The 22,896-nt window shown below is 47.6% G+C and overlaps 1 protein-coding gene across 1 annotated transcript; it reads left to right on the forward strand.

Moving 5' to 3' along the window:
* Positions 1-603: 603 nt before the first annotated feature.
* Positions 604-20,656, forward strand: LOC130474479 (sialic acid-binding Ig-like lectin 14). The gene is made up of 9 exons (XM_056846109.1): positions 604-685; positions 2,042-2,473; positions 5,502-5,804; positions 5,923-5,976; positions 9,407-9,655; positions 14,389-14,697; positions 18,066-18,150; positions 18,309-18,423; positions 20,435-20,656. The coding sequence occupies exons 1-9, from the start codon at positions 604-606 to the stop codon at positions 20,654-20,656; spliced, it is 1,851 nt and encodes a 616-aa protein (XP_056702087.1).
* The last annotated feature ends 2,240 nt before the right edge of the window (positions 20,657-22,896 follow it).

Raw genomic sequence — 22,896 nt, forward strand, 5'->3', positions numbered from 1 at the left:
AGGGAGGACATGTGGGGCCCAGGCCTGACTAGGGTTACCAGCTCCAGGTTGGGAAATCCCTGGAGATTTTGTGGTGGAATCTGAGGAGGTCAGAGTTTGGGGAGGGAAGAGGCCTCAGCCGAATATAATGCCATTGAGTCCCCCCTCGGAAGCACCCATTTCCATGGGTACAGATCTCTGATTCCTGTGGCAGCTATGTTATGGCTATACCCACCACCCAATGTCAGAATTCCAAATAGGGTTGCCAGGCTCCTCTTCTCCATCGGTGGGAGGTTTTTGGGGTGGAGCCTGAGGAGGGAAGGGACTTCAATGCTATAGAGTCCAATTGCCAAAGTGGCCATTTTCTCCTGGTGAACTGAACTCTATTGGATGGAGATCAGTTGTAATAGCAGGAGATCAAGGTTGGCCACCCTAATTCCAAAGGTGCCCACAGGCTCAAAAAAGCTGGGGACTCCTCTTCTAGAAGCTCCAGGGATATCCCTCAACCAGTTTATCCTTGACTCTTGACTCTCCCACTTTCCTTCTTCCCCTGCTACAGAGTCCCTTCTTCCCCAGAAAGAAACTTGTAACAGGATGCCAGGAGACAGGAGGTGCCATCAGCTCATGGATCCCTCCTGGAAGGTGATGAATCTTGCCTCCTTCTCAGCAGCTTTAATAGTTCTGATCTTTGCTTGCCCGTGCAAAGGTAAGTATGATATACAGAAATGAGGACATTCTGGGAAATATATCTCTACCTTTCTATAATGAGGTTCAACTCACTGGCACAAACAATCATGGCAAGGGAAAGATTTGACATGGGCCAATGAGGGCCTAAATAGGTGTGATGGAGTCCATCAACAGGGGTCTCTCATAGCTTTAACCCTTGTAGCATCTAGTCAGAGAATCACATGACTGGATTGCATTGCATTCAACATTTTCTTACCCCCGCAAGCAGAACCCAGGAAACTGGAGGAGGTTGTTTTGCCAGACGTGCCCAAGCAGGTAGTTTGCCAGGGATCCTTCATCCTCCGAAATGTGTGTAAAGGACCTTGGAACACCCTTCAATCACTTTACATTTGGAGAAAAGATTCAGGTGGCGGCCATCCCAATTGGAGCCATCTAGCCCTTTAACCACTTTTCAATACTTCTGGAATCAAAAGGAATTATATCCTTGGAGTGCTTGTTGGAGATGAATTCAGAATTAATATTCCAAGTCCTTTGCCTTCCCCCCCTTCCCCAAGCAGTAGGACCTAACCCTACCTTAAACCTCTTTTGGACTTTTAATGTGGACATCAGAGGACATTTTTCACTCATGAGGTTTAAAGCAGCCCCTGTTTCCTTTACACAAGACCTACATTGGCCAGACATATCAGGCTTATCGGTGTTATAATTTTGTTATCCATTTTAAACTTAAGGTTGACAATCATGAGGTAGGGCCTGGAGATCTCCTGGAATTACAGCTCATCTCCAGATGACAGAGATCAGTTCCCTTGGAGAAAATGGCTGGTTTGGAGAGGGAACTCTATGGCATTATACCTCGTTGAGGTCCTTCCCCTCACAGAACTCTTCCTTCCCTAGGCTGTACTCCCAAATCCAGGAAACTTCCAACTTGGAGTTAGCAACCCTATTTATACTAGTTCAATGGTTCATCTATAATATTGTAAACCCCTTCAAGGAACTGAGGGAAGAATAAGAGTTCTTCCATCCTCTGTTCTATCCTCAAAAACAACCCCGCGAGGTAGGTTAGAGTCCAATTGCCAAAGCATCCATTTTCTCCAGGGGAACTGATCTCTATCGGCTGGACATCAGTTGTAATAGCAGGAGATCTCCAGCTAGTAACTGGAGGTTGGCAACCCTAGCTGGGGGTTTAGGGTCTGTCTCTCTGGCTGGATACGCAGCAGCATCCCCTCCGAGCAATGAGCTCCGGCATCTCTGGGTATTTTCCAACATCCAGAATGGCCCTGGAAGGCCTGGGTAGAACTGTGGAAGGGCCAAGGCAAGATAGAGCTTAGCGATCCCTCTACCCATATGCCAGCTAACTCCTGTCTTCTTTCCCTGGAAGGTTTGCGGAGCCAGAATTTGGAATTCAACCTGACAGTTCCTGCCTCTGTCTCTGTGCAGCATGGCCTCTGCGTCCACGTTCCCTGCAACTTCACGTATGATCAACGTTACAGGACCAGTAACGGGACACTCTATGGTTACTGGTTTCAGAAAAATTATGGAGAAATACACAAATTTTACAAGAGCGATTACCACACTGTTCGAGGTATTCTTGTGGCCACAAATGACAAGAGCCAGACACTCAGGCCATCTGTGAATGGCCGTTTCCAGTTAACAGGCAATCCGGAGGGAGGCGATTGCTCCTTCAGCGTCCTTGATGCCAAGTCAGAGGACACAGGGGAGTACTACTTTCGAATTGAAGACAACGATCTAAGATACAGCTATGACAGTAACCCAGACCGAACTCAAAGGCCAGTCGAAGTTCTCGTGCCAGGCAAGACTTTCCTCCTTATTTATTTCCTGACTATTTGGTTGTCTTTTATGCTGCCGAGATGGAAATGTTAGCTTGATGGCTGCGGACATTACGTCAAACACATGTGCTTCCTGTTCCTGTTGCATCAGCACTTGAGTGAGGGTCATAGGGTTGCCAAATGCCCGGTGGTGGCGGGTAAAATCCCACCAATCCACTGGTCTGCCCACCGACCAGCTGAGGTCCAGTGGGCAACGCATGCATGCACACATGTGCGATGTGCCTACATCACTTCCGGGTTTACCCGGAAGCGACGCTGACGCTCTAGCAACCTCCGCAGAAACTCTATAGAAACCAGAGTTTCGGCAGAGATTGATAGAGCGTCCGCGTCGCTTCTTAGTAAACCCGGAAGTGACGTAGGCACGTCAGGTGTGACGTGTGCGCGCATTGTGAGGGGTGTGCGTTGCACAAAGCGCTCATGCACATTGCGCACTGCTGAAGAGCTGCAGCCAGTGGAGCAAAGGGACCTGGTAAGCCTAATGGAGGAGGGGTCCAGCTGGGGTTGCCAGGTCCCTCTTCCCCCATTTGCCCTCTGAAAATGTGCTTTCCATATGCTGCTTTTCTTCCTACCGGGGAACAGATACCTGCTGTGCAATCCTAATCAGAATTATACCCTTCAATATATGTCAAAGGATGTAACTCTTAGAAGGGGGCCACTCTGATTAGGATTTCACTCCTAGATTGGCTGTCTTTCCCCCATTGTAATCCCTATGGTCATTCTAGCACCAAGCAAAGGCTTTTCTGTTTCATTTAGCTGCTGCTTCATGCTTTCTGTGCTGGAGCCTATTGGAAAGGCTTGCTGCTTCATAAGTATTGTTGTACCTGTGGGGCAGGGAAATCTCCAGGAATTAACCACGGCTCTCCAGACTATAGAGGCCAGTTTCTCCAAAGGAAATGGCAGCTTTGGGGAGCGGATTCTAGGGCATCATATCCCCGCTGAGCTCCCCACTGGCCCAAAATTCCCAGGAGTTTCCCAAGCCAGAGCTGGAAACCCTGTTTGGGAATGAGTTAATGTTTTTAAGACATTTTAACCAGTGTTGCAGCTTTATTGTGTTTTGCTGAGGGTTTAACTGCTTTCTCTCGCTTTGGTTTTGAATGTGAACTTATTGTATTTTTATTGCATATTGAAGATTTTTAGCCATCTTGGAGATTTTGTTGGAAAGACGCAGCTTAGAAAGTTAAATAAACAAAAATAACAACACTCAGTCAATGAGGTGGGTGGTGGCTGTGAAGGTAGAAGACGTTTAATGGTCAGAATGCCAGATTTCTGTTCAGTTCCCAACTCTGCCATGGAAGCTCACTGGCAGTGCCATTCTAAGGACACCTTCCTGGGAGTAAGCACAACTGAATGGACTTCAGTGGGAATCTGAGTAGACTTGCTTAGGCAATATTGGCTGCAATCATGAAGGGGGGGGCAAAGCTCCTTAGGAGCCAGCGGGACCCCACAACGGTGTAAGCGCCCATTTAATCTGTGATAAGGGGTACTTATGCTGACATGGGTGGCATCCCCACCAGTGCCAGGATGCCACGGTGCAGGGCTTGGGTACAGACACTGCCTCATGGCAGCATTCTAGTGGTGCGAGTTCCCGCGCTGGCAACCTGGGAGGCGTTCCTGGGGGCGGAGCTTCCTTTAGGCAGCTTCCTAACCCAGGGGTCGGCAAACTCATTAGTCAAAAGAGCCAAATATTAACAGTACAACGATTGAGATTACTTTTGAGAGCCAAATTTCTTAAACTTAAACTATATAGGTAGGTACACTGTTTATTAACTTAATAAACTTTAATTAAAGTTTTAAGTCTTAATTAAACTATAGGTACACTGAATGAAACTTGATATCATACTTAATAGTGATCTTATTTATTGATAAAAATTAAATTGTAAGTCCCTGCCATTTTCCCCTCCCCGTCTGGAGTCCTCGTCTGGAGGCCTGGCCTACCGCCATAAAAGCCTATAGGTAGACCTGGCCTCCGGCTGAGTCCCATTGGGAGGCCAGGTCTACCCATTGGCTTTCTTGGCAGTAGACCTGGCCTCCGGAGGCCTATAGAAGCCAATTGGTAGACCTGTCCTCTGAAGGGGGACTTTTTCCCCTCCTCGGAGTCCAGGTTTACTGCCAAGAAAGCCAGTGGGTAGACATGGCCTCCCAATGGGACTCAGCCAGAGGCCAGGGCTACCAAAGGAAGCCCACCCCGCCCAACAGCTGATAGGCGGGGGGGGGGCAGGAACCGCCGAGCTGCCCGCCCAGTAATTGTGCGGCTAGAGGGGAGGGGAGGCTTTAGCCTCCCAACCATTGAGGGCAAGGGAAAGGGGGACCCGGCCATTCTCCATGGTGGGGAGGGAAGACAGCGCGCCCGCTCTCTCTCTCTCTCAGGTGCGCCGTCTCCGCAGCCCGGCTGCCGGCGCGAGCAGGCGCAAGAGCAGGGGCTCCGAACCAAGTTCGGAGAGCCGCACTCAACGGGCCAAAGAGCCGCATGCGGCTCTGGAGCCGCAGTTTTGAGACCCCTGTCCTAACCCCTTTTGCCCTGGGAATGCCCCTTCCCGCAGCAGTGTAGCTACAACACCTTTTTGGATGTCGCAGCCCCATTAAAGTTTATGGGGGCATTTTTCTATTCTTTAAATTTTACAGAAATTAAAATCCTTTTCTGAAACTGGAAAGCCTCTGTGGAGGCTGCATGGCAGCGCCACTCCTGGCCACCACAGATCTACCCCTCCCTTCAGGAATGGGTAGTAAGGTGCTCTCTGGCTGACCTAGGGCAAGTTACACTCCCTGAGGGTAACCTACCTCACAGGGCTGTAGTGAAGAAAAAGTGGAGGAGAGGAGAACAGCATTGTCAGCTGCTTTAGGTCCACACTGAGGAGAAAAGTGGGGTATATAATAACATAGCAAAGACTCAGGAGACCAACCATCAGACTTGTCATACAAATCCTGCTCTCAGTCACTCGCCAGTAATTTTCTTTTAACTCCTGTCTGGGTTTCTCTCTTTCCTTTGCTCAGAGTTTACAGAGAAACCACAGATACAGAACTCATCTGCGGTACTTTCTGGGAAGGAAGCCGTTTTTACCTGTTCAGTGCCAGGGCCCTGCACTAAGAATGAGCCCTCATTTTCGTGGATAACCAGTCTGAAAGGACAAAGATCACATGTATGGAGTCTACAGCACAGCAATGGCAGCTGGACTTACGGGTCCAACTTCACCTTTACACCCTTCCTAAAAGATCAGGGACGATCACTCATCTGCCGGGTCTGGTACCCTAATATATGGAAAGAAGTTGAGAACGCCATCCATATTGACATTGCTGGTGAGTAGCTCCCTTTGCTTACATTGACTTCCTTCCCCAGAAACTGTCACTATGTCCCCACTCCTTTTGCCCAGGGTTCCTCTTTCAATGTCCTCACCATGTTCTTTGGTTATTTCAGATCCACCCAAGACTGTCGAAATCTCCACAAATGCTACAAAACAGGAGCATCTTGGTAAGACACAAAGTCTAAAAATGTTTGACTATCCTTGCCTAGCCCTCTCTCAGCCCTGCCAATGACTTGTGATTCCCAGGTCTTCCAAGGACACAGTTATGAACTAGAGGAGCCACAAAGTTCCATTGGACAGCTAAGAACAGCAAGAGGAACAGTGGAAAGTCATATTAGATTTGCCTAGTAGAGTACAGTGGACAGGGATGTTTGTGACAGATTATGTAGGGATGGGATTTCTACATTGGAATTTGCTGACCTTGGAATTTGGGAGGCAACACTTCATTGGCTGTGCTCCTTTCTCATATACACATATGACATATGAACATATGAAGCTGCCTTATACTGAATCAGACCCTCGGTCCATCAAAGTCAGTATTGTCTACTCAGACTGGCAGCGGCTCTCCAGGGTGTCAGGCAGAGGTCTTTCACATCACCTACTTGCCTAGTGCCTTTAAGTGGAGATGCCAAGGATTGAACCTGGGACCTTCTGCATGCCAAGCAGATGCTTTTTCTGATTGTCTTCCAGAAGCAATGGGACAATTAACTCTCAAATGGGGTTTTGAGTGGCAAATCATCTTATTGTGCTGTGGCGCTTGTGGAAGTAAACCGAAGTGATGGGATCGCATTGCTCATGGCCCCACGTGTGTGATCGTCGCCCCAAAAATCTCCTGCCGGAGGAGAGGGGGGACCTGGCAACACTAGTGTTCCTGATGTTCCCTAGTGTTCCTCTCCTCCAGGCTGGCTTCTGACCTTTGTGTCAGTGTAATGGGTTTTTAGATTGTGGGGTTTTAAGTGTTAATTATATTTATGATGTATTAGTATAATTAAGGAATTACAATGTAATATAATGTTTTATGATGGAAGCCGCTCTGAGTCTGGCTTTGGCTGGGATAGAGCAGGATATAAATCTGAAAATAAATAAAATAAAAGGAAGAGGGACCATCTAGGCTGGGGGTGTCAAACATGCGCCCCCCCTCCCCGGCTGGATCCAGACCCCTGAGGACTTTTCTCCAGCCCGCGGAGCCGAGGCAGCTAGCCCCCCCTCCCTTGACCTTTTCCGGGCTTCCTGGGGCCAGATCTGGCCATGTGTGCCAGCCTGAAGCCTTCCCTCTTCCCTCCCCAGGTGCGCACAGGACAGGATCTGGCCCGGCACACCAGCCTGAAGCCTTCTTTCCTTCTTTTTTTCTTTCTTTCCCTCCGTCCCTCTCCTTACTTTTGCTCCCTCCCTCTCCCCTCTCCCTCTCTCCTATCTGTTTCTCTCTTTCTCTCTCTCCCTCCCCCTGTATATGTCTCTCTTTCTTTCTTGTTGGCCACGTCTTCCTGGACTAGGAGAGAGCTGCAGGCTCACCACCAGTCAAGGCAGCCAGTCCTCCCCTAGTCTAGATTTGGGCTAAAGAGTCTGCTGTGGGCTTGCTGGCCAAGACAGCCATGCCACCCCCCACCCCCATCCAGATCTGGGCTGGTGAGCCCACTGCAGGTTCGCCAGCCCCCTGGTTTGATTTTTTTAACAGAATTAATGGCAGGAACTAGAGATACAAACTTCACAGAAGACACTTTCAAAATCAATTAATGACATTATTTTTTTACTTTATTTTTTACTTAAAATACAAACATACTTTACAAAATAACAATAAGACTTAAATAAAAGAAAATACTGTAAGAATGTTATTGTTGTAAATTTGTTTGTGTTTTAAGTAAAAAAACAATATCATGAATTGACTTTGCCTGTATCTTTTGTAAAGTTTGTATCTCCAGTATCTGGCATTACATATAGTATTTATTTGTTTGTTTATGCGCACATGGCCTGGCCCGACCAGTTGACAATTATGTTAAATCCGGCCCTCCTAACAAATGAGTTTGACACCCCTGATCTAGGCTTATTTCAATGTTGGCTTTCCCTACTGTAGCCGTTTCAAGCACACAAAATCCCAAATCCACAAAAGCTGACATTCACCCCCACGCATAACCTTTGGGTTTTGAGACATTTCAAGTTCAATTGAGAAAATTCAAGACCTGGTTCACACATGTAGGAGACAGAGGTGGGCAAGCCCTGATAGAATCATAGCACCACTTCAGACTTTGGGAGGTTGATTCGACCTTTCGATGTTCCTTTGCATTAAAAAAGAAAAGAAAAAGAAAACCTGTATGCCAACCAAACATACAGCAGGGAAGAAAATCCACCTCCTCTTTCTTTGCTCTCTTTGCTGGTTTTCTGCTTGAAGAGATTTTTAAATATAGGGAGTGATTCCAAAATGTGCTCCTCTTAGGGCTGCCAGGTCCCCCCTGGCTCACAGTAGGGTTGCCAGATCCAGATTGGGAAACTCCAAGTGATTTGGGGATGGAGCCTGGGGAGTTCAGGGACCTCAGCTGGGTAGAATGCCACAGAGTCCACCTTCCGAAGCACCCATTTTCTCCAGGGGAACTGATCTCTGTAGTCCAGAGATTAGCTGTAATTCTGGGGGATCCCCTGGTGCCACCTGGAGGCTGGCATCCCTAGCACCTCCACCTTCAGTCTGACATAGTGCAGCCCATTCTCTGTGTGTAAAGTGCAGAAAAGTCACAGCTGACTTATGGCGACCCCAGCAAGGGGCTTTCAAGGCAAGTGAGAAGCAGAGGTGGTTTGCCATTGCTTTCCTCTGCAGAGACTTCCTTGGCGGTCAGGTCTCCCTTTTGAGAACTGGTGCTGGCTAGCTTTCAAGGTCGGATGAGATCAGGCTATACCGTGCCACCTTCCCTTCCGCAGCCCATTCTACCACATCAGTCTTTCACCACTTCATTTCCCTCTTCATCCTCCTGCATATATGAAGCAGGCCTTAGAATAAGGAAACCATGTGCACTGCAGTCCTAAAGCAGAGCCACACCTTTCTAAGCCCATTGAAGTCAACAGAGTTGGAGGGGTTGTAAATAGGGTGATTGGGAGGGAAGGCAGAATGGTATTGCCTGATCTCATCAGATCTCAGAAGCTAAGCTGGGTCAGCCCTGGTTAGTATTTGGATGGGAGACCACCAAGGAATGCCAGGGTTGCTGTGCAGAGGAAGGCACTGGCAAAACACCTCTGTTAGTCTCTTGCCTTGAAAACCCCAATAAGGAGTTGCCATAAGTCATTTGTGACTTGACGGCACTTGACACACACACACAAATAGGGTGATTAACCTCTAGGTGAGCCTGAAGTTGTCCCAGAATTACAATGGCTCTCCAGACAAGAGATCAGTTCCCCTGGAGGAAATGGCAGCTTTGGAGGGTAAACCCTATGGCATCACAACCCCTGTGAGACCTTCCTTCCCCTACCCTTCCTACCCCTATCCAAACATCACCTTCTCCAAGTGCTGGACCCCAAATCTCCAAGAATTTCCCAACCCAGAGTTGGCAACCCTGTAACAGCCATGGAAACCCCAAGCCAATCCTCTCTAACCCGAATCCTTTCCTCTTGCAGCTTTTTGCCCACCAGATTCCACGGTGGTCCAAGAAGGCGAAAGCATCAGCCTGCACTGTAAGGCAGAGAGCAGACCTGACCCCACCCTGAGCTGGACGAAGGGGAGCAAGACCCTCAACAGCAGCAGGCAGGGCGAGGAGCAAGTTCTCTTGCTGTTGGATGTCAGAGCGGAGGATGACGGGAAGTATCAGTGCCGGGCAGAGACTCCACACGGCTCAGCCAACAAGACCCTCTACTTGTGTGTGCTGTGTAAGAATCAAGGGTCGGGGGGTGGGGCTTTACCTGAGGGCATTCCTCGTAGGCTGAGACCCTTGACTTGCAGAAGCATCAGCAATCATTCCTCTTGGTTTCCAAAATAGGTGAGAGACACCTGCTATCACAAGCACATGTGCCACTGGTAGGATTTCTGGAAATCTGCACAACTGTGATGGTATCGCCAAGCAGGGCAACAGAGAGATTTGATGCTGTGGATAATCTCAGCAGACAGAAGGATTTCCAACAATGTAGCCCAACTTCTCCACCTCTTTTCTCCTGGAGAAGCCTAAAATCCTCCCGAAATAGCATTAAGATGGAGTCAGAGTTTTGCCATGGGGGGGGGAGGGGTGGGCCTGGTGAAAATGGGCCCTCGTGAAAATGTGAGGGAGGACCCACCTCAGTGCACAATGCAGAACTCATCCTCCTGACCACAACTTCAGGAATCACATGATAATTTTATATTTTAAAAAACTTCCTGTGGGTCTGATTTGTTTGTTTGTTTTGCTGTCGTCACAGCTGACTTATGGCGACCTTGTAGGGTTTTCAAGGCAAGAGACCTTCGGAGGTGGTTTGCCATTGCCTGCTTCCACATCACACCCTTGGTATTCCATGGAGGTTTCCCTTCCAAATACTAGCCATGGCTGACCCTGCTTAGCTTCTGAGATCTGACAAGATCAGGCTAGTCTAGTTTACGATAGTGTAAATGTGCCCCCATGTGGTGAGAGCATAATTATGAGTAGGGGTGTGCATTCGGTTAAAGCCAAGCTGAACACACACACCCCGAAAAATACCTTATCGGTATTTGGGGGGAGGGTGGGTTACCAGAAAAAAATGGTGGCAAGTAAAGGGAGCCGAAAAGCAGATTCCAAATAATGCTGATTTTCTTCAGCATTATTAGGGCCTGCTTTGGCCCTGTTGCCATTGTTTAAAATCCCCCTCCCTCCCTTTCCCCCCCTCCCCCCCTCACTTATCTGCTGCCTGGGTCCAACGCCACCTTCAAAGTCCACGTGGACTTGGGAGGTGCCACGTATTTTTCGGATTTGGGTTTAATAAACCCAAAATTTTCAAATATCTAGGAAAAGCCGATATTGCCATTCGGACTTTTTCCGGATATTTCCAAAATTTCCAAGTTCATTAAACCCAAACCCAAAAAATGCCAGAAAAAATGATGCACAGCCCTAGTTTGAGGTCTTGAAAACACTGTGCGAAATCTGTGGCTTTTCCTCTCTTTCCTCACATGAGGGCACTTTTACACAACCTGGAATCAAAGTAGACTGATGGAGATTTCTGATCTCTTTCCAAAGGGCCAAAAGATCAGTGATGGGCTGGGGGCAGCCATCGCTATTCCCGGGTATTCTCTCCTCTGCTCACATAGAATGTGAGGGGGAGCCTGAAATTTTACAAATAAAGGTATCCATAGGTGAGGCCAGAGGAGCTGAGAGCCAGTGTTGGATCAGGAAGGGTTGCGTTTAAAGCTTACTCGATGACCTTGGACCGGTCTCTCTCTGTCTCTCTTTGTCTGTCTCTCTCTCTTTCTCAGCCTAACTTTCCTCAAATGATTGTTGCGAAGCTAAAATGGAAAAGGAGTGGACTGTGCAAAGTGCTCAGAGCTCCTTGGAGGATGAGCAGGATCCAGATTCAATAAACAAATAAAGCCTCTCTCCTCCCCGCAATCTATCATTGATTCAAACACTTTTCTCCCAGCCTGGCTCCTGAGAAAACACTTATTCCAGAGTCCCCCTAAACAGGGGGAAAGAAGGAGCTACCCAGCAACACAGGAGAGTTTCTTTTCCCATCCAGCCCAAAGCCTGAATTACTTGGTGTCCTGAAAGGATGTCCTGTCTCACTTTTTGTTCAATAATTCTTCCTCTCTCTCCTAGATATTGTATTATTGCAACATAGAGAAGGCCATGTGTTTTCAAGATGATGACCACAGACTCATAGGTAGTTTGGTATCCCAAGAATCCTTCCTTCCTTCCTTCCTTCCTTCCTTCCTTCCTTCCCTCCCTCCCTCCCTCCCTCCCTCCCCTTCTTCTTCTTCTTCTTCTTCTTCTTCCTCTTCCTCTTCTTCTTCTTCTTCTTCTTCTTCTTCTTCTTCTTCTTCTTCTTCTTCTTCTTCTTCTTCTTCTTCTTCTTCTTCTTCTTCTTCTTCTTCTTCTTCTGTAAGTTCCTAGTCCTCATGATGCAAAAAGAAAGCAAAATCAATCAACACTCTTCTCCTGTTACAATTCTCTGCAAAAAAAATTACCAAACAATGCACAACTTTTTGCAAAAAAATGTACAACATTTAAATAACGTTGGGAAGCTGCATCAGCTATGAAAAATTGCACAGGAGTTCCCTTGCAAAACATTTTTGAATTATTGCTCATAGGGAGCAGAATCTGGCTCTTTCTGGAAAGTGGGTACCGAATGTCCACAATCTTGACCCAGTCTGAGCACTACTGCTAGGCAATGTTAGAGCACCAAAACATGCCCCTAAAAAACCTTGGCATGCATAGCAAATACACATCAGGCAGGGGTGAAGAATCTCTTGGAGAGTCGTTCCTGACCCTAAATCCCCAGGGGAGTGTTAGGATGCCCTCACTCACAGGCAAGCGAGCACCACGGAAGTCATCAGTGGAAAAGGCTCTGCTCTCATCCAATGTTGATGTGTCTGTTCCAGATCCACCCAGGAGAATGATGTTCAATGTCTCCCATGCTTCTAGGAGAGGCCAAGCACTAATCCAAGGTATCCGGGAGCATTAGGGTGCAGGGATCGGCCTACGGGGACCTTTCTCTGCTGGAGGACGCTGGCTCCGAGGGGCTGTTACCCTTTCAGGGGGGTGACCGGCCCCTTTGCTGTGTTTACAGGTCCCCCCACGCACGTGGAAAACGGCGCCCAGCTGACGGCTCAGGAAGGCGACTCGTTACAGCTACTCTGCACCTCCCAAAGCTACCCTCCTGCTGAAAAGCGTTGGGTAAAGGGGGGCAGAACTTTGAAGCATCACGGCCCCTCTCCAGAATCCTGGCTGGAACTGACCAATTTAGCAGTTGAGGATGCAGGCCGCTATGCATGCCAGGTCAAGAACTCCCTAGGCTCCGCTCAGGGGATTGTCCAGCTCTCCATAGCATGTGAGTGAGTCAGGACCATCCAGAGTTAACCATTGGGACCCCATGCTGTAGGAGGAATGTTAAAGGCACTGATCTCCAGGAATTCAGTACATCTTCCCCTCTGCTGTAGACAACTTTCACACAAATTACTATAGTTAGGAAGGCTGAACTGTCTTTGAAACAGGTGCCTGGGTCTTCAGCAGCTGCAGGGCAGAGAGAAATTCACCCATTGCAGTTTCCTTTCACTGGCCTTTTATGAATGGCGGTTTCCCACGCGGTCACCACCACCCCAACTACTTCGGGACTTTGTTTTGGTTATGCATGCATTTCCTGACCTTCAGAGGTTGTCTCGCTCTCCCTGCACATTTCTGTGTGAATTGCCCGTGTTTTGGGGTGACTGTGAGGGAAACAGCCATGCATAAGAGGCCACTGTAGTCCCAGGGCTGGAGCAGCCACACAGAGATGTTAAAATAGTATAATATATCATCAGCTCCAGACTAGCTGTTTAGTCTGGAATTGACATGATTGTTTCACTCACTTTCATCAGGCATTCCAGATCATCTCATATTCAGCTTTTTGCATTCCATTTTTCCTCTGTTATGTTTTTTCTTTAAAAAGAAAGAAAGCAAACAGATCTGATTTGCCAGGATTTTTTAAAACTAGGCTGTCCTGTGTGGACAGTGAAAGTGAATGAGCTTCCCAGCACCAACATCACTAACATTTTGTCTCTTTTTTTCTCCTCTCAGTCTAACAAATTACTTCTGGTTCTCTCTTGAAACTGGCCAGTTCTATCAGGCATTCACAAATCAGTTTTTATTGGGGTGAGGCTTTAAGTACTCCTTGGGACAAAGACACTGGTCTTTTTGATATTTTTGATGATTATTTCATCAATGTGCTATTATGATTACAAGCAAAAAAAATTATGAGCAGTAACTTTGTCTTGCTACAAAGTAAAAAGCAGTAATTGAACCCTCCTCTCTTCTGACCATCATTTGATAATGAGCCATTTATTCATGATCACCACAGAAACTGGCCCGATGGAAGGAAGTAATTAGGCTGAAAATTAAGGAACTGAAAGGGAGGAGAACATTAATCGAGGCAAGACCTTTGTTGAAGGGGACTTAGTACACATGTAATAAGAACATAAGAAAAACCCTGCTGGATCAGACCAAGGCCCATCAAGTCCAGTAGCCTGATCACACAGTGGCCAACCAGGTGTAGGACACTGTATGATAGGATCATGCCTGTGTGAATAGATTGTTATGGGGATTGTGGCACTATACCATGTGCCATGTGGAAACCGCATTTCAATTCCTCTCGCAATGGAATGTGAAAGGGGATTCTTCAGCCATGCAAAAAGGTTGTCGTCTGGAACCAACCTGAGTCTGCAAATTTGACCTGTATTTTCAAACTGAACCCAGAAGGAGAAGCCAGTGGGTCTAACCAGTCTTCTCACATAGAACGTACTTTGTGCAATGGAACATACACAACAAATCCCCCAGCAGTGGCTTGGAGCAAGGCAACCTCTTCCATCCTCAGCTCAATCCTAGCTGCCTCTAGTGGAAGCCTAGCAACCACTGCTGCAACTCCTAGATCTCTTTAATTCCCTTTCCGTTGTTGTTTTTACTCCTTCCCAGATGGTCCCAGGCTCAGCAGCGACCACTCCACGAGCACGTGTTGGCAAGAGGACAATAGTCTCCGCTGCAACTGCTCTCTGAACTCCTGGCCCCCTCTCCAGATCCAGTGGGAAGTAGACGGGCAGACCCTCAGTGAGAACAGCGGCCCAGGGACCCCGGAGGTCACTTCCAGGTCCCATGAGAATGAGATTACCAGCTCTCTGAGCTGGGCAACAGGGAAGCTAGACGAGAGCCATAATGTCATTTGCCGTGGGGCAAATAATTTGGGGACCTACGCTTTGCACTTTCTAGTCTTTCCCCCCACAAAATGTGAGTGTGACATTCTGCACTGGGCATGGCTTTGTGAGGGCCTTATTATGTCTTTCTTAGGTGGGTGTATGTGTGAGCACAACCCTGAGGCCTTTTCAGTTTTGGCGAGAAGAGCCCACCATTAACGAAACACCGCTTTCCTCTAGTTGTTAGCAGGATAGATTGTGAATAGGAGAGGGCAACCTTCCACTAGGGTTGCCAACCTACAGGTACCAGCGGGAGATCTCCTGCTATTACAACTGATCTCCAGCCAATAGAGATCAGTTTGCCTGAAGAAAATGACCTCTGTGACCATTGGATTCTATGGCATTGAAGTCCCTCCCCTCCCCAAACCCCGCCCTCCTCAGGCTCCGCCCCAAAAATCTCAAGGTATTTCCCAACCCAGAGCTGGCAATCCTACTCCCCCCCCCCAACCATCACTGGGCAAACTTAAATAACATAGAGAGGCCAAAGGTGTGACTATGAACTGAGTGTTTGGTTGTTAGCCACTTGTGGGGTAAATAACTGAGGTCGATTATACCTGCATGCTGGGGGGACATATTCCCCCTCTCTCCTATCCTGGTATTTAACCATTTGTAACCATATCGGCTTGTATATACCAAGGAAGAGTCCAAGGTTAAACAAAAACTGAAGTTGATTTCCCTGTAGGGGAAAAGGTGTTTGGTGTTCAGGAATAAACTATATACAATTGGAGCTGTAGGTATAATGCCGTAGAGTTTATCTTCCAGAGTGGCCATTTTATCCAGGTGAACTGATATCCGTCGCCTGGAGATCAGATGTAATAGCGGGAGGTCTCCAGCCACCCCCTGGAGGTTGGTAACCCCAGCGGTGGGTGAGACTTCACTTGGAGAAATAGTTTGCTTAAGGATAAGTTGTCACAAAGTTAGTCAACTGGAAGCTGCCAATCTACAGTGTGAGGGCAAAACAGACAAGATTCCCGCAGATTTTCCAACCCCGTTCAAGATTTTTGGAGCTTTTACCACACAAACCTCAATCTGTCCTTAGATTCCCTCTACCCAGGAATACTAAATTTGGGAGCTTATAAATCAGTGTGTGCCCCTCAAGACCACTATACTAGACCCAGCCTTTTTCTTCCTGAAGATGGACTACGATATAGGGCTACTTCTAGCCTACCTGTCAGAATATCTAGACCCTGTCTGAGGAGAATCACAATTCATGATCTCTCTTTTTCTTCCACCATATCCCCTAAACCTCTCCCCCTGATAGTTCAGAGTTCCTTTATTGGCGTTTTAGGCTTCTCCGCTGCACCAACAGGGTGAAAAGGAAATTGGCTGATGAGGGCAAAAAGAGGATGGACTTTGCCCTCTCCCCCACTGTAAGAGTTCCCCAGATTCTAGATTAATGTGCGCACATGGTGATACTGGAAAATCTCAAAGGGGCAGAGATGAACGCCTCAATCAAATCCTGTTAAATTAGAATTAAGTTCCCACTATTTGATCCTTTCAGCTGGGGATTGAACCTGGAACCTTCTGCATGCCAAGTGGATGTTTTACCACTGGGCCCCATGATGGTTATTGGGGTGGCTCCTACCACTTCACTGAGTAAAGTTCATTCATTTGTTCATTCATTCATTCGTTCATTTGTTCGTTCATTCGTTTGTCCATCTGTCCATCCGTCCATCCATCTGTCCATCCATCCATCCATCCATCCATCCATCCATCCATCCATCCATCCATCCATCCATCCATCTATTTATACCCCACCTTTCCTTTAGGCTCAAGTTTGAATTCTTCCTCCAGACTAAGGAGTCTTTCTCCAGCTTAAGTGCCTCTTCCATGGTTGAAGAACCCTGGGTGTGATCCTGGATGCCTCCTTATAGATGGAGGCCCAGGGCACAGCCGTGGTCAAGGCAGTCTTTTTCCACCTCTGCTGGGCCAGGCAGCTGCTGCCTTTCTTCTCCCACCCCAACCTAGCCACAGTGATCCATGCTACGGTCACCTCTAGGCTAGACTACTGTAACTCACTGTACATAGGGATGCCCTTGGGACTGATCAGAAGGCTCCAGCTGGTGCAAAATGCTGCAGCAAGACTCCTTACTGGGGCCTTGCTGCGAGAGCTAGGGTTGCCAGGTCCCTCTTCACCACTGGTGGGAGGTTTTGGGGGCGGAGCCTGAGGAGGGTGGGGTTTGGGGAGGGGAGGGACTTCAATGCCATAGAGACCAATTGCCAAAGCTGCCATTTTCTCCAGGTAAACTGATCTCTATTGGCTGGAGTTCAGCTATAATAGCAGGACATCTCCAGCTAGTACCTGGAGGTTGGCAACCCTAGTGAGAGCATATAAATCCAGTGCTGTAACAGCTGCACTGACTCCAGCTGGAGTATCGGATCAGGTTTTGATCTTTAAAGCCTTACACGGCCTGGGACCTTTGTACCTACGGGACCACCGCTCGTGGTATGTCCCCCCTGAGAGCTTTATGCTCACTGAATAACAATCTACTGGTGGTCCCCGTCCCGAGGAGTGTGTGGCTGTCCTTCACGAGGGGCAGGGCTTTTTCAGTCCTGGCCCCGGCCTGGTGGAACACTCTCCCTGGCAACATCAGGGCCCTGCAGGACCTAAATGAGTTCCCCAGGGCCTGGAAAATGAACTGTTCCACCAGGCTTATACCTGAGGGCAGCCACATGTTCTTTCCTAATACCATTGCTTGCTGGCCTCCCCATCCTCCCCCCCCCCCAACTTGGCTTTGGGGGGTTTCACTGCCTGGTGTGGTTCTCTAGTGGCTACTATTTTGTGATTTATGAATGCCACCTTGTTTTATTGTATTGCATGGAGACTGTAATTTTACAGTGTGTTTTGACACGTTTTTATGCTTGAATGTTGTGACCCGCTCCGAGCCCGGTTCGCCAAGAATCAGGGCGGGCTATAAATATGAATAATAAACAGATGAATAAATTAAGCTGGAAGAAGAACCACTTAGAGGATGGTTGGATCTGCCCCAGTGTGAGGATAAAATAGAAAAAAGGGAGAATCTTAAACATGTCCCTGAGTTCCTTGGAGGAAGGGTGGAATAAAAATATGATATATTAGTAAATGATTTTCTCTGTTCCTTTCATTGTTCTTATGCCTCCTCCTTAGGGGCCATGGTGCTGAGAGTGTACATATTCTAAATGCATAATGTAATGATTGACAGATGCATTTGGAAAGCCTGCCTATTGCCAGAAAGGTGGTTCTGAGAGAGCAGGTGCCTTAGCTGACTGGTGAGCGCAGCGGTGCCAGCATTACCCAATTGCCAGTTTTCCAAAGCGGGTCCAAGCCCTCAAAAAGCTTATGCTACAATCAGTCGGGTAACCTTTTAAGCTCCGCAAGACTCTTCTTCGATTTGACCCTGAGATCTTGTTTTCGTCTAGCAGGGAACCATGCAAGTTTTGTCATTGCTGGGCTTTGTGGAGCTTTGGTGGCTATCATCCTTTGCATACTTGGCCTCGTCCTGATGAAGTGAGTGGCTCTCCTTGTGATTTCCACGCGTGTCTTGTTGGATCCCTTCCTCCATCTGGGTTGCCAACCCTCCTTTCTTTATGTTGGAATAGAATGTTTGTTAAGCGTCAAGGTGTCACCAGACTACCGTTCTTTTCTTCTCACTCATCTGCTCTCAGGTTTTATAAGCAGAGGAAAGCGAAAGCATCTTCGAAACCTGGTGATGTGGAAGTTCTGAATTCTGCCAACGGGGGGCACCAGAGAGCCAATGACGGCAGCCTGATCTATTGCAATGTTTCGGTAAGCATTGCTGCCCTGGATCCTGTTGGACCACAGAGTGAAAGCAAATAGCTCTTCGGACACTCGGACAGGCAGGATCGCATCTTGATTTTGAGATTACATAAACCTGATTAAGTTCCAGCTTCTGGTTTTGTGCTCCAAATCACAAGCATGTCTTAAAATCACTACTCAGTTGATAAATATGGGCTGAAAATCAACAACCATTCTTGCAAGACATTCTTGTGAGTAAAAAAAGAAGATAATTAATGGGCCACTTCTTTAAATATGTGCAATTTTGATTAGCCTATGGCTAAACAGAAATTGAAAACCTGCCTTTGGGCATGTTGGAAGGCCGAGAAGTAAATTTAATTCCCGCCATATCATAATTAGGGTTGTCAACCTCCGAGTACTAGCTGGAGATCTCCTGCTGTTACAACTGATCTCCAACCAATAGAGATCAGTTCACCGGGAGAAAATGGCCACTTTGGCAATTGGACTCTATGGTATTGAAGTCCCTCCCCCTCCAAACCCTGCCCTCCTCAGGCTCCACCCCCAAAAAACCTCCCGCTGGTGGCAAAGAGAGACCTGGCAACCCTAATCATAATGGATCAGCAGTTGCCCATACACCAAGCTTATCTTGATTCACTTTGCAAAGGTGCTCATCTGAGAAGCTCTGGTTAAGTAAGGTCTTTCAGAGACCATTTCCACATGGGTTATTTGCCCTGGCCTTGATGCTTCCCCTGTGGAATTATGGTGAATTTATACACATCTTGGGGTTCCCCTGGCTTTTCTACGACCGTTCTACAATCTGTTTTGCTGCAAAGTTTTGGGAAAGATCGCAGTAAAGCCTGGACGGCCATCGTGTAATGGGAAAATTCCCTGCCTATTCTCCACAGAGGCCATTTCCTCCCCTCCACCACTGGGGGCTTTTTTGTTTTTAAATCAGCCCCTGAATATAGTTATCTTATATTGTAATAGACAAGTGTGGCCCGCTGTGGATGTCTAAATCCACACATTGGGGCCACACTGGCACAAAACTTAAATTTGGAGAACCCCCAGTCTTGCAGAAAAATCTGAACACTTAAAAAAAACCACATTGGGAGGTTTATATCCCCCCTAAAAACAAAAGCACTGTCTGTATATGGATAGACAATGCACCTACTTCCCCTCTTTCTGCAGTGGGAGGGGGGTGTCCGGAAGCCAGAGTGGTCCAGGAAGTGTCTCCCTGGATGTGTGGGGGAGGCCAGGAGCCACCGTGGTCCCAGTAGTGTTGCCTTGGGTTTGCGGAGGAGGCCAGGAGCTGCCACAATCCTGGCAGCATAGCCCTTGGAGGGGAGAGGCCAGGAGCCATGGCAGTCCCAGCAGCAGCATCCCTGGCATGTGGGAGACTCTGAGAGCCATGGCTCTTGGTTAGTGGGGAGGCTTGGAGCTGCGGTGGTCCCAGCAGTGTTGCCCTTGGTATGTGTGGAGTAGCTGGGAACCGCTGCAGTTCTGGCAATGTCACCATTGGTGGATGGGGAGAAAGCTAAGAGGGGCAAGAGATTTCCCCTTGAGTATCACGGGTCTCCATTTGTAGTGATATAATTTTATAAAATTCTGTGCACCAGGATCTCTGAATTCCCAGCTTTTCTTTAAAAAAAATTTTTTGTTGTGGAGTTATAATAGGAAAGGGACAATGAATGCGACTACAGACTTTTTAAAATGAAAGGTGGAAATTCAGTGGCCCAGGGAAATAGCCATTGCTGATGAACTGGGGCAGAGAAACTGTGGGGAAACCTGCCATGTGGAAGCCCTGTTGTTGCTGTGCTGTATCAAAAGCCACAGCAGTGATGGGAAACCACACAAGCCTGTCCCCATGTGGATATCACCAAAGTGTATCTTAATTGCCCCACCCACAGGAAGCATGTAGCATTGGGACAAGGTGGCACTCTGTTCAAAGATCTGATACACTCTTCGCATTATCAGCATCTCGTTGGGAATTCTCCACTTAGACAGGTGGCGGTGGGGAAATATAACTTTTTCTAAGTTCCCCCCACTCCTTTTCTTCCAGGGTCAAAAATCACCCCGTGTCGACCAATCCAAAGCAGCCAGAGAGAGAATTTCTACATCCTTCCCCCGAGTTCCCAGTTTAAGCATCGCTGAGCCGGAAGAGCTGCATTATGCCACCCTGGAGTTCTCCAAGCTGAAAGCCAAACAAGCAACAGTTCCAGAGGAGTTTGTGGAATATACAGCCGTCAAGCAGAAATAAGTGTCAAGCAGAAATAAGTGTCAGTTTCTGAGCACAGTTTTCCAAAGTAACTTTACTGCCTCTGCACCCCTCCCAGTGGACAAGAAAAGAGAACCCTTAAGACAGGGGTGTCGAACTCAATTGTTACGGGGGGGGGGGCATATATGCCATAAATGCCATTTGGTCAGGCCGGGCCATGCCTCGCGAGCCCAGATTGAGAGTAGGGAGGGATGGCTGCCTCGGCTGGCTCGCGGGCCGGATAAGAGCTCTCAAGGGGCCGGATCCGGCCCTCGGGCCTTTCGTTTGACACCCCTGCCTTAAGACATGTTTGGAGCCGTACAATATGAAAAGAGAATTTCATTGCAACATTTCTGGCTTTGTCAAATGGATTTTCTTGAGCCTGTTAGCTGAGAAGAGGAATCCTAACCATGAACACCTAACCGTTTGGATTTTAAGCGGGCCTGAACCTTTTCTTTACTTCTGGTATGCTTCAGTGACCCACTTCCCTTTGCTTAGTCCAGTTCCATGTTTAGTCTTCTGTTCATTTCCTAGCGTGGTGTACTAGTTAGAGCAGTGGTTCCCAACCTTTTTTTGACCAGGGACCACTAGGACTTTTTTGTTCGGTGCAGGGACCCCAAGGTTCAAAATAAAAATTCTGAGAATTTGAAAATAAACTTTCATCATAACTGTTAGTTAAACATTAAACTTAGAATAATATTTGAATATATATTTTTATAATAGAGAACTTTTAATTGAAAATATTAATTTATTATGGGTTTATAACTTTGTTTCGCGGACCTTAATTTAGTTCTCGTGGACCCCTGGGGGTCCATGGACCCCCGGTTGGGAACCAGTGAGTTAGTGTCAGACGAGAATCTGAAGATGCAGATTCTGGGAGACCCGACTCTGCCATGGAAGCTCACTGGGTAACCTTGGAGCAGTCGCACACTCTCAGTCTAACCTACTTCACAGGCGGTTGTTGTAAGGTTAAAATGGAGGAGAGGCTGAAGCTGTAAGCCACTTTGGGTCCCCATTGGGGAGAAAAGGGGGTATAAATATCCAAATAACGAAATAAAGTTGTAGATAGTAGGTGGAAAACTACCTGTCTGCTGCCCGCCTGCTTGTCTGTGAAGCAAGCCATTGGCCAAGCTCCTGTGATGTCATGGAATGGTCACTGCTAAAAGGGAAAGAGGTGGCAATCGAGGGATCACCACTAGGCTAGAAAATTTGAGGGTTTTAAAAAAAGAAATATTTTGTACACTATTTTTTTAAAAATAAAACAAGTTCAATCTCTCTGACTCTGTGGGGTAATTTTCTGCTTAAAAGGGTGAAGGTAGTCCCCTGTGCAAGCACCGGGTCCCATCCTGACGTTTCCTAGGCAGACTTCGTTCACGGGGTGGTTTCCCATTGCCTTCCCCAGGCATCTTCCCTTTACCCCCAGCAAGCTGGACACTCATTTGACCGACCGCGGAAGGATGGAAGGCTGAGTCGACCTTGAGCCGCCTACCTGCAACCAACTTCCGTCGGGATCGAACTCAGGTCGTGAGCAGAGCTTGGACTGCAGTACTGCAGCTTACCACCCTGCGCCAAGGGGCTCATCTAATTTAGGAGGCGATATTTAACAACTCCTATATTTAACAACTGTTTGGAAATTCCTGGGGAGCTGGGAGTACAGCTTGGGGGAGGGGGGGTTGGAGAGGGGGGGGGCTCAATGGGGTACAGTGTCTTAGAGCCCGCCCTCCAAAGCAGCTATTTTCTGCAGGGAACTGATCTGTGTCATCTGGAAATCAGTTGTAACTGTGGGAGATCTCCAGGTCCCACCTGGAATCTGGCAGCTCTCCATGACTTAATTCCTGATACCCTTTTCTGCAGCACTAGTACTTTATACGTCTGTCTGTTTTGCAAAACATCAATGGGAAAGTCACCTGCTTTACTTGATCCCTCCTCATGGATCACTCAAAAGGGGGGTTGGGGTTGGAGCATGGAAGTACTTCTGAAGAATTGTAAGACAGGAAGCCTCTATGCGAGTAGGGTTGCCAACTTCCAGGTACTGATGCAAATAAAACAGTAGTAGGCAAAATTGAATGAGGCAATAGGCAATGGATAGCAGGCAGCAAAACAGCCAAGGCTGTAACTATATTACAAAGAAATGAATATCCAAATAAAGCTAAGCAACGAGGGTTACAAAGCAAGGAAATAACAATGTCAAGAAAAAAAATCAGCTGGAGTTGCTGATAATGAGTGCAAAAAGGTTCATATAA

The sequence above is a fragment of the Euleptes europaea genome, chromosome 3 (assembly GCF_029931775.1).
Source record: "Euleptes europaea isolate rEulEur1 chromosome 3, rEulEur1.hap1, whole genome shotgun sequence".
Taxonomy (NCBI): domain Eukaryota; kingdom Metazoa; phylum Chordata; class Lepidosauria; order Squamata; family Sphaerodactylidae; genus Euleptes; species Euleptes europaea.